Below are 12,809 nucleotides of genomic sequence, written 5' to 3'. Positions count from 1 at the left end.
AAAATCATATCAGCAGGCAGATCATCAACTATAACAACATTCATCAGAAATGACTGTTCTTGTGCACACACAACTACTTCAGCTCTGGGGTACTGCCTCACATCCCCATGCACACACTGGACAGTTGCGAACATACAATATTTATTGTATATTCAAATCAATTCCTGGTAATAATCCCATATTATATATATATATATATATATATATATATATATATATATATATATATATATATATATATATATATACATGCTTAACACTCTGAGGTCTGAAAACGCGCTGGTGCATTTTGCAGGTTTTTTTTTCACATTGCAGCAAAACAGACTTAAAATACTCCGTCATTTTTTGTCATAGAGACATAAGTAATATATCAATTGAAACTATAGAATATCTTCTTTTATTTGTACTTTATTTTACTCAGAGTAAAAACAAAATGTTGTGCTTTTTGTAAAATAAAGAAAATTAACATGATGCGTGATTTCTCCTCTCCCTCTGAACGAAGTCCAATCTGATAGTTCTCAGAAAATGAACTGTAACTTAGTGAATACTAATCACAGAAAAATTAAACTTATGTCTAAAAAAATGTTAAGATGTCAGGTTTTAAATCATGTAAGTCGAAAACAAACCTTCTGTGTTTATGTAATGTGTATGAAAAGAGAGCCATGTCAGAAGTCCGTGATTCAGCTCATTATCCGCTAATGTGGCCACGCCCACGGAGCCAACGCTATTCAGACGCAAATTCAGAGGCAATGCATGCATTCATCGTCTCAATTGTGTATTTATTATCTTGAAAAGTGTTGATCTGGATGTAAAAGTCATGGTTAGGGAGCTTTAGAAGACATGCAGTTAGTTCCTGTTTTCTTTTCTTCTATAGATGAATTTTAGAATTTTGAGTTTTTGTTTCTTTAGCGCCCTCCGGCTGCAGTATGAATTGGAAACTCCATTCATGGAATAGCCTCTTCTTCTTTTAGATGAATTTGTGGACTAAAAATGCACAGAGAGCACCCTCCGACTTCAAGGATGAATTGAAAACACCAGCGCTCATAGTAATGACAATGAATATTAAATAAATATAACTCCTCTGTACAGAAAATTGACATAAGCACATGAGAATCCAATATTTCTCCAAATGTGCATGCTTTTAAACCAAAAGCCTATATTCACTCTTTGCATCACAGAAATACATTATATTTTAAAGTATAATATAAAACCATTACTTTATATTGTAATAATATTTTTCTGTATGTTTTATCATGATGAGCTTGAGACATCACAGAAGGTTTTTTTCACAGCCTACCTGACTGAAATGCTTCATTAATATGCAAGTCATTTCAGCTCATTACTATCCAATTCTTTTGTCTTCTCAGGTGAGAATGGCCCATTATTCAGTGGTGATTCATGCCTCCATGCATACAGTGTTTCTCTGCAAAAAAGTGTCTTACAAAAACTAAATCAATATATTGTTTTATATGAAGGAGTAGGCAACATAATTTTTACATAATTTTGAAGCAAAAACTCTAGTTTACAACCTCCAATACCCTAAAGTATTGTAAACACAGATTTACTATACTTTTTTGGCCTTATTTCAGTGACTTAAGTATTTTGTTTTTTCAATAACCACGCATAAATGTTATTCATTCAAAAACACAAACATGTACATACATGTTCCTCACATATTATTGTAGCCTAGTTTGTGCTGAATACAGTGTTATGACACTTTTTCCATTAATATGTTTATGAACAACTGAAAAAAGCACAAATGTCAGGGCATGTCAAAACTTCTCCAGGCCCCAAATCAGCCTCAGACTCCAGAGGGTTAATAATTATGCACATAAAGAAATCTGTTTTGTGCTAGGTCAGTTACCTGTGTCGGCAGCTTACGCATAGGTGGAGCATATCCCAACGTCGCCATATGAGCGATGACCGTTCATGTCAAGCCGAGGCGCACAACTCACAGTAACACCTGTGCCCCTGAAGTGGAGCCAAGGTCTAGTTCATAAACCCCATGAATGTGAGCGGTGAGGACCAGCCTGCCACATCACCAACATTTTGCCATATTCCTCGTAGAGTGGGCTAACAGCCAAAGGTGAAGGCTGACCAGCCGACTCATAAGCCAGTGAGATGTCCTCAACCACCCAGTTGCTCGTTCTATGCTTGGATGCAGGGTACACTTTTTAGGTGACCCAAACATACAAAGATTTGATTAGACTTAGTCCACATGGCATAGCTCTGTGGTAATAAGCAGATAAGCTTTTCCTGGTCCGACATCATAAATGGAGGAGGACAGAAGGCCTGCAGTACAATAGGTCTCACAGTATTAGTGAGGACCTATGCAAATTTGAAGCACGATGGAGATACCGACAGGGGTTGAAAATCTTCAATTCACTTGAGAGACGTAATAGCAAGGAGGAACACTGTCTAAGTGTGAGAAATTCTCTGGAATCTCTTCGATAGGCTTGAAGGGGGCCATAGAAAGGCCTTGTAACACAATGGCCAAAAACCCAAGCCGTACTCTTGTGCAAACTGCAGGTCTAAGCCTCAAAGTGCCACGGAGGAAACGAGTGATAAGCGGGTGTCTCCCCAAAGATACCCCACTGAAAGGAGCGTGGTAAGCAGCTAAGGCCACCACATACACCTTTAGCGTGGAGGGGGATAATCCTGAAGATTTCCACACCAAGAAGTGAAAAATCTCCACTTCAAGGCGTAGAGTTCCAGCTCTAGATTGGAGAATGGTCTCAACAACCTCAGTTGAGAGACCGGAATCTAAGAGCTGTGCCCCCTCAGAGGCCACGCCCACAGCTTCCATAACTCCGGGCGGGGGTGCAGTATTAGACCGCCCGCCTGAGAGAGAAGGTCCTTCCTGATCGGAATCTCCATCGGAGACTCGTCGAGGAGAGATACCAGGTCCAAGAACCATACTCGGGCCGGCCAGAACAGGGCTACTAATAGCAGACGGGCCCCGTCCCGGCAAACTCTCTCCAGAACTCCCGGGAGCAGCGAAATTGGGGGAAATGCGTAGGTGTTGGGTTTGACATTGAGATGCAAACATTATATAGTCTCTCGAGATGCAAACAGATCCCCTTGGGCTTCGCCGTAGTTCTCCCATATGAGAACTTCACCACCTCGGGGTGAAGTCTCCATTCCCCGGGCCTCGGCCCCTGCCTCGACAGGATGTCTGCTCCCACATTCAGGTACTGGGATATATACTGCTTTAAGGGAGAGCAGTTTCCCTTGGGAACACAGGAGGATCTGATTCGCCAGCTTGTATAAGGGGCTTGACCTCAGACCCCCCCTGATGAAATATATGAGACCACCGATGTGTTGTCTGATCGAACACATGATGGTCCCTGAGGTCTGGAAAGAAATATTTCAGAGCTAGAAATACCGCCATCATCTCCCGGCAGTTCTATGTGTCATGAAAGATGATGGTCCTGCTACAGACCTCGAGTCGAGCGACCACTTATGATCGCCCCCCAGCCCGTGAGGGATGCATCTGTCGTTAACGTGACGCAACGACTGAGAGCCCCCAGCAAAGGTCCCTGGGACAAAAACCAAGGTTGCTTCCATATGACTAGGGCACGTAAGCATCGCTGTGTGACTCTGATCATACGAAGTATGATGTGGTCTCATGTTCAGCACGCCAGGTATTATGTTGGACGCTGCTGCCATAAGACCTAACAGTCTCTGAACTGTTTGACAGTGAGTGACTGACCTAGCTTTATGTCTTAAGACGGTAGTGAGAATTTATGCTATGCGAGCCGGAGATATACAGGCGTGCATAATCACTGAATCCCATACCACGCCTAGATAAGTATTGTATTTGTATTTATTTATTTATATAGCACCAATTTAATACAACGTTAGTTGTCCAAAGTGCTTCACAGTGCCAAGAAAGAACAAAAGTAGAAAAAAAATAATAATAATAAATAAATAAATAAAACAATACAAAGCACACACATAACACACATTAAACATCACTCTCAATCATTAGAACTTGCATTCAGAATTAAGCAAATGTGATTTCAACATGGCTTTAAAAACAGGTAAAGATTTTATGGATCTAATCGCGACTGGGAGATCGTTCCACAATTTAGGACCGGCTCGAGAGAAGGCTCGATCACCTTTGTGTTTGTATTTTGTCTTAGTAACGGCAAGCAGATATTTTTTTTCAGATCTCAAGGATCTTGACGGAGTATACACTGTCACCATCCTAGATAAGTAAGTAGGCGCTAAATTGTGAATGGCCTTAAAAACAAGTACAAGAATCTTAAAAACAATTCGATAACGTACTGGCAACCACTTCAGTGAAATTAAAAGCGGAGTCACAGAGTCATGTTTTTTTGCAGACTTGATCATTCTCGCTGCTGCGTTCTGAATTTTCTGCAGACGCATTAGTGCTTTACCATCAACTCCAAAGTAAAGGGAGTTACAGTAATCCATTCGAGAAAAAACCATAGCTGAGATTGCCTTCTCAAGATCCGATGAAGATAGAAATGATTTAGTCTTTGCTAACAGACGTAGATTAAAAAAACATGATCTGACAACTGAGTTTATTTGACAATTCATCTTTAACTCACTGTCCAAAACAAACCCCAGGTTTTTCACCTTAGCTTTAGTAGATCCTGATAGGGTAGTAGCATTTAAATGCTGGATTACTTCATGCTTTCTAGGTCCAAACACAATAGCCTCGGTTTTATTTTCATTAAGCATCAAACAATTTGCAGCCATCCAGTCCTTAACCTCTTGAAAACATGTCAACAGAGCATCAAATGAATTTGGCTGTATCTCTCTCACGGGCAAATAGATCTGCGTATCATCAGCATAGCAGTGAAAAAATACGTTATATTTTCTGAAGATAGCCCCCAAGGGTAACATGTAAAGGGAGAAAAGTATTGGAGCAAGAATCGACCCTTGTGGAATACCCCAGGGAAGATGTACTCTTGAAGACTGACAGTTCCCACTGCTAACTGAGAAAGACCTGTCCAAGAGATACGATTCAAACCATTTCAGCACATTGCCTTTAAGGCCGACCCAGTGTTCAAGACGATTTATTAAAATCTTGTGATCCACCATATCGAATGCCGCACTAAGATCGAGCAAAATTAGAATAACATTCTCGCCATTGTCAAGTGACAACAAAATGTCATCTAACACTTTAACAAGCACTGTCTCAGTACTATGGCGAGACTTAAAGCCTGACTGAAACGGCTCATCTATTGCATTCAGCGTAATGTGTGCTTGTAACTGTTTAAAAACTACTTTTTCTAAGACCTTTGCTAAAAAAGGTAAATTAGAAACGGGTCTAAAGTGATTAGGATCCTCTATTGCCAAATTTGGCCTCTTTAACAATGGAAAAACAGTAGCATGCTTAAAGGCCGTTGGGCAAATGCCCTGACTGAGGCATTTGTTAATAAACAGCAGTACAGTGGTCCCTACACTATCAAAAATCTGTTTAAAAAACCACGGTGGCATAACATCCCCTTTAGATGAAGAGGGTTTAAGATGTGACACAACATCAGCCAGGGCTGGAAGGGTAATAGGATAAAATTCCCCCCATTCCATGCAACACGGCACAGCCGGGTCTACAGATGGAGCCACGAGCACTTTTGGTATTTTAGATTGCAGGTCGACAATCTTCCCATAAAAGAATTTAAGAAAATCTTCGCAACTTAAAGTGGTCCTCAGAGCTGGAGAAAGCACACTTTTCTTTGCGTTTAGTTTCAACCCCAACCTTCTCATGTGAGTGAGAACAACATCTCAATGTTGAACCACCATCTGCTCTGATTGAGCCAGAATCAACCAAACTTCTGTGTAGTTTAGAATGCGGATGCTCTGCATACGCAAGGGCGTCAGAGCCATGTCTACACATTTGGTGAAGGTGCGGGGTGACAGTGCTAGGCCAAAAAGAAGAACCCGATATTGGAATGCTTTGTCCCCGAAAGCAAACCTTAGGAACTTCCTGTGTCGCAGGAGGATTGATACATGGGAGTATGCATCTTTTAGATCTATCATAACAAACCAATCCTCGGACCTGATTTGTGACACAATATATATTATTGTCAGCATTGCTAACTTGTGTCGATAGCTGATGTAGATCTAAAATCGGACACAACTCCAACATCTTTCCTTGGCACAATGAAATAGCAGCTGTAAAAACCCCTGACTCCCTGCTGGGAGGAGGATCCCTTTCTATAGCCTCCTTTCGCAGAAGAGTCACTACCTCTTGTGCCATCACCAGAGCCTGCTCGGGACCCACCATTGTGGGTAGGACCCCGTTGAATGGGGGCGCTGAACTGCATACCCTTTTTCTATTGTGTGCAGGATCCACTGTAGATATAAATGACAGACTTCACTCTGTCAGGAAATCTACTAAGGGTACCAGCCTCTCAAGGCTGGCCTCTGGTGAAATATGGGCAGCCAGCAGTGCCCTGAAGTGGAACCCTGGCAGGGAACAACTGGCTTGGCCACAATATTGCCACCCTCAGGTGACGCGCAGGGAACGACTGCGTCCGAGCATTGCGGCGGGATTGGCAGAGCGCCCCCCGAGGGCATCAAAGACAGAAGGGCACTGTTGAGAGAGGTTTTTTTTCAGTTTTTTTTTTTTTTTCTGATGTGTTTTGGGCAGCCAGCACAATGCCCTGAATCGGCGCACCGGCAGGGAACAAATGACTTGGCTGCCTCGGAGAGTGCCCCCTGAGGGCACCAAAAAGGCAGATGGGCATCATATAATGAGGTGAGCACCATCTGACATATTGGAGAGAAAAAACTACTCCGTGAACCAGCCTGGTGTATTTTGTGTAGCCAGCACAATGCCCTGAATCGGCACACCGGCAGGAATGCTGTCTGGCTTCGGTTCCAGCGAAGCTCTTAGCAGCAACGATGATCCATCTTCAGATCCATCTTGCCCTTTCGAGGACTTTGCCTGTGAGCGTTGCCCCGCCTCCCATTTCCTTGGAGGGGGAGTACAGGTAGCAACACTCTGTCTGGTGTTGTCTGTGTGAGAAGTTCGTAGTCGGCCTCGGCTGCCCGGCCAGCAGCCACCATAACCGTGCTTTCTCATACCCTACACATCACATGATGTAAAATATTTGGTGTGAGAAAGGCTTATTCCACGACCCCGACACCTCAGTGTGGAGGTCGGGAAAAACCGTAAGCCGCGATGTGGAGGTTGAGCTTATCTAGATGGAAAACTTTCATCTATTTTGTCTTTGACTTGCAGCTCTTGTTTCTCGGTTGATTTCAATATTAAAATCAAGCACAAGTGAACACCTCCACGAACTCCTCACTAACAAGAAAACTGAAGTGGCGAGTTTTCAGCTTAACCTGTTTCCACACTAATAACATCCAACTCCTCAGAACTGGATGTCATCAGTGCAGCTTTCTCAACTGGAGAGAAAGAAACCGCAGCGCGTGCTTCCTGACTCCGAAAAGAGACATTAAATCCAACAGGTGAGGGCTGAGACAGGGCAGTGCCCATCTCAAAAACCCTCTGTTAGATTAATTTTGCAAACCCCACGACATCAGGCGCCGGTCTGCCTCGGGTCGCGAGGAACACGAGCCGAGCCACCCTCCTCAGCGGGGCTCAACGGGAGTGCAGCTTCATGAAGAAAATCACAATGACCACAAGCAACTTCCTCAAAAGCTGCCTGAACATGCTGCACTCCCAAACAAACAACACTCATCTGGTGTGTATCTCTGCCCAAAATGCAGGGAAAACACACTTTCTGAAATGCTGTTTGCTCGCCATAATATAATGTTAGTAGACAGACAACAATAAATAGGACAAACGATTTCACATGTAGTGCTTGCTGAAGGCACAGAAGCTGAATGAGAGTGTTTTCGGGTAGGCTTTATAGTTCCTGGTCAGTGACGTCACCTGCCTATGGCGTTCTGTCACCCCATTGGACTAATTTCATAAGTGCTTCACGACGCAATCACGCAGAAAGGGAACTATAACAAATATAAGGAGGAGAAATGTTTTGTTTCTGTAACACCTGTAGCAATAAATCCTAATAATAAAGGGTCAAAAGTTACAGTGGCTTGCTGTACTAATGCAAATAAAACTCCATGACAGCTCAGTGGCTCTCGTGTCCAACTTCTCATTATGGCCAGTCTTGACATCATATGGGATTTTATTTCATTGTCAGGTTTTCACAAAATGTGATGTAGCCAAAAATGTTTGAGTTAAAACTACAGCTCATAAAAATAGACAAAAAAGTGTTGAAGATACTGCAGAAAGTGATATAATGGTAGTGATAGCATACATCCTTGGATGCTACTCCTTCAGTCATTTGCAATGACTGGAGCTCTTAGCCAGGAGGTTGTCTCATCAGATGGTAACCAACTATCATTGAGTGTTTCGACCCCTTAACCATAACACTCTCCTGTTGGCGGGTCAGCAGTGGTGGCCAGCCACTACTCACTCCCTTCTCCCTGCCAGCTCACTTCCTCCCTCCTATTCCAAATTCAACAGGAGGCTCTCTCTGCTGCCTCCCCTAGTCTTCGCACCGCCTTTTTTCTGTCTGATCTTCTCAGTCCAACAGCTGTCAGCAGTTTCCAGACTGATTGAGCCCCAGCATCCCACCTCAACAGGGTACAGTCATGTCTGCCAGCCTTTCTCTCGGCAGTTTTGCACTAGCTCCCTGTAACGTTCAGATTTCCTTTCAAATGCCTCTTCACACCCCTCTTACCATGGTACAGTAAGCTCAACCAGGATGATCTTCTTTCCTGTGTGAGAGAAAAGGACTGCATCTGGTCTCAAGGTAATGTGGACGAAACTGAAGTCTTTTCTTTAAGTAAACCCTAAGCTCTCATGCTTGGGCAGACTGCAGAATGCTTGCACTGATCTTATTGGACCCTGATAGCTTTGAACTCTCCTTTACAAAAGCTATTGCAAGGGGCGCCTTGATCTTATTTTGACATTTCCTGGTTCTCTCCTGCTCCAAAATATTAGCAAGGACTGTTAGGACTTTGTCAGGACGCCATCTGTATCTGCATATATTAAAGGTCAATTTTGTGCCATCAACCTTACACATTTTATGATTACCTAAAAGAAAAAAAAATTGATACAACACAATGTAAAATAAGTTATCGTGTTATCATAGTATAGCCCAGAGTGAGAGAGTTTGGGAGCCTCTATCCTTTTTTGCTGTGTGAGTGATTTGGGCTGTCTGAGGCCCCTTCTCTGTCTGCTGCCGATTTGACAGGCCTCTCAGTTTTCCCTTGATGGCATGTCACTGGTACCAAACCAAAAGAGCAGCTTAAGGCTGACACACCACGCAATGCCTTCTACTGCGCCATCAGTGCAAAACACATTAGGGCTGTCGCGATAACTGCAATATTATAATACCTGCAGACAAGCCAACCACAGAGGAATGCAAGCAACCACCGCAACTGCGATGTTCACGTGTTTTCTCTTTTTCAAAAGGCTATGGCCTTCTTGTTTTAGACTTCATGCATGTGTATTGTATGTTAAATAAACTAATGGCAACAATAGTGAAGAATGTATGTTTTTGCCAACTGGCTCTTTTTTACTTAAAGGGGACCTATTATACCACTTTTTACAAGTCATAGGTGTCCCCAGAATGTGTCTGTGAAGTTTCAGCTCAAAATACCCCCCAGATAATTTATTATTCCATGTTGTAAATGCCCATTTTAAGTGGAAGGAAAAACATGCTGTTTTCATGCATGTATCTTTAAATGCAAATGAGCTGCTGCTCCCCACCTCGCTTTCCAGAAGAGGGCAAAGCCTGTACAACTTGTGCCTCGGGTACTCTGCCAAAAATGAACAAAACATCTGTTTGGTTTCCATTATCACCTCTATTGTGGCCAAAATCACATGATATTGCAGTTCTTTGTCATCACGAAAGGTAATTATTTGCATGTGATTTGAAGCCATAACACATCCGAAGTACGCGCTCAGAAAGCTGGCCTTAAGATGGCACATCCTGTGAGTATTAAACTGATTTATTTTACATGTCTTATTGCTCTTAAACTATCAAATACACACAAGGTTATGTCGAAAACAAAGTTCACACAGTCGGTATGTCTGTGAATGTAAACAACAGGGAAAGAAATCGCATGTGTATATTAGATCTGTCTATTAAAATGACAGCAGCGTAAAATACAGTACCTATTGCTTTATGTGCTGTTAATATAAACCAAACAAATCACTCACTGCTCTTGATTAAATAACTTTAGTAGCTTTAATAAGAATACATTTTTTACTTCAATGCTGCTGCTAAATGTTCTAGAGAGGAGTTAAACATTGAGGACTGTGTACAGCTCACTCAGAGGAGGAGCTAAGCTAATTGGGCACATTCCATCACCAGTCATGGGCGGGGCTTACGTAACTCACTTACATAAGAGTAGGGGGAAATCTGGAGAGACTGTTTATGATTTATGGGGATTAAGAAAAAAGGAGTGGGTGGATTTTTACCATTATAGGCTGGTTGTTTACACACACTGTGGACAGACATCTGTGTTCAAACACTTTATAAAAGTTAATTTTGCAATAGGTTTCCTTTAATTAAGACTCAGGCCCTATTTACACCTGGTATTAAGATGCGTTTTGGTCATTTTCAAAAATGTTCTACCCCTGTTTATATAGCACTGTGTTTCAATTGTTCTTGGTCATTTTTTGTTTATGCATTGTGTGGTTTGCGTTATTCTCCTGTGTGTTCATTCAGAGTAAGTGGATTATTAATAAAGCCTGTTTTGTTTTTGAATCTCCTTCACCTTTGAGTCCGCTGACTACACTGTAACTCTTATTTATATAGCCAGAAAAATATATAAAGCTATAAATATATAAAGCCATAATATTGCATATTGTGATATATTGTGCCACTCAAACTCACCACAAGGGAAATTCCTTCACTGTGACAGTAGTGAATAAATCATTGTCATTGTTTTTCTTAATGTAGGAAGGCTACAACTTCATGTCAGTTCAACTAAAATAACAACATTCACAATTCATGTTTCAGATAAGAAGATATCATCTTTTCTGCCTTATCTTGCTACATTAAGGAAGCGTGAAGCTGACACAGATAAATAGTTAATGGAATCTTCTTTGTTTACCTGTAGGCTTGTTTGGTGCTTTAAAAAAGGAAGTCAACACTGACCTAAAGGGATAGTTCATCACATTTATATTTACCCAATTCTCATATTTTACTAATTTCAGTTTTTTTTAGACACGTTTCTGAAAATGATGACAAGTAGAATTAAATGAAGTTGGCATAAAATATCTAAAACTATTGAGTCTTACCTCTTGATGGCCTTGTAGCAAATGATGACAGTCAGGAGGAGGAAGACCACAGATGCACAGCTTACTGTCCCCAGAACTAAGATCTCCATCTCTCTCCTCCAGGGTATTATGGGGGATACAGTGGAGGGAGCCACTGGAAGAGAGACAGTGTTAAAAATAGGACTGGGTTAAAAAAAATTGATTTCTCGATTATAATCGATTCTCAGTTTGAAGAAGCGATATAGATTCTTAAATCCCAAGAATAGATCTTTCAAGTGTTTTCAGTTGATGAATGAACTGAGATTTGTAGCATACCTCCCATCCAATAAATTGCAATACGTTTTGTGCTTTGTTACTTCTGATATGAAACAAAGTCTCAGCATTCAAATTCTGTCAATTTTATTATGATATTCAAACAAATACAGTTTGGTGCTCTTTAATTTGGCGTGACAGATAATGCCTCAGTTTAAGCAAAGTGTCAGGGCAGAGCACACATTTACAGATCATCTCTTCTGCTTTACTAATAGTTACAGCATGAAATAAACATGAATGAAAATCAGAAGGTATGTTGAAAGACATCAATAAAACCACTTGAAAACAAATTTCATGTACTTTACATTTACCTCAGAAAAGCCAGCTCATTAGCCAGCTAGAAAAATAACCTACAAATCAGTTAATTTTAACCTTTAATATTATAGTGATGTACCAACTGGGGTTCCCTGTTTACACTTTTTCCTTGAGGAAATTTGCCATCTACTGTACCTGATAGGCCCCTATTAATCTATTCAATACAAATCTAATTGAATCGTATCGAATTGCAATCTTGTGAATTGAAATAGATTTGAATTCTGAAATTTGTGTCAATGCCCAACCCTATTTAAAATTTGCATTTGGAAGCATCTGTTTGCTGTCAACCCACATGATGAGGTCAAAGGAGCTTTCCATGCAAGTGAAACAGACCATTGTTAAGCTTCAAAAACAAAACAAATCAATCAGAAAGATAGCAGGAACATTAGGAGTGGCCAAATCAACAGTTTGTGGTAGATGAACGAAGGATCCTTTCCATGGTAAAGAAAAAAACCCAGGACCCCCATTATAGAACACTCTCCAGGAGGTAGGTGTGTCATTGTCAAAGTCTACAATCAAGAGAAGACTTTACAAGAACAAATACCGAGGCTTCACTACAAGGTGCAACCATTCATAAGCCTCAAGAATAATAATAATAATAAAAAGCCAGCCCAGTTCTGGAAATGCACTCTTGGGACTAATGAAACAAAGATCAACCTGTACCAGAATCACAGGGAGAAAAATGTATGGAGAAAGCTTGGAACAGCTTATGATACAAAGCATACAACATCATCCAAAAAAAACACAGGCAGTGTGATGGCATGGGCATGCAAATTTTCCAGTGGCACTGGGTCACTGGTGTTTATTGATGATGTGACAGAAGAAAGAAGCAGCCAGATTAATTTTATAGAGTACAGGGATATACTGTCTGCTCAGATTCTGCCAAATGCAGCAAAGCTGATTGAGCAGTGGATCACGGCACAGATGGACAATGACCCAA

The 12,809-nt window shown here is 41.4% G+C and overlaps 1 protein-coding gene across 1 annotated transcript in view; it reads right to left on the bottom strand.

Moving 5' to 3' along the window:
• The window catches only part of LOC137018394 (proline-rich membrane anchor 1-like), a 79,552-nt gene that overhangs the window by 42,948 nt on the left and 23,795 nt on the right, over window positions 1–12,809 (bottom strand). The window contains exon 3 of the mRNA XM_067383016.1: window positions 11,264–11,396. Within this exon, the coding sequence (XP_067239117.1) occupies window positions 11,264–11,396 (133 nt within the window). The remainder of the gene's footprint in view (window positions 1–11,263; window positions 11,397–12,809) is intronic.

This window comes from Chanodichthys erythropterus, chromosome 4, assembly GCF_024489055.1.
Source record: "Chanodichthys erythropterus isolate Z2021 chromosome 4, ASM2448905v1, whole genome shotgun sequence".
NCBI classification, from domain to species: domain Eukaryota; kingdom Metazoa; phylum Chordata; class Actinopteri; order Cypriniformes; family Xenocyprididae; genus Chanodichthys; species Chanodichthys erythropterus.
Note: the sequence above shows the minus strand (reverse complement) of the source record. Positions and strands in the feature narration are given on the sequence as shown.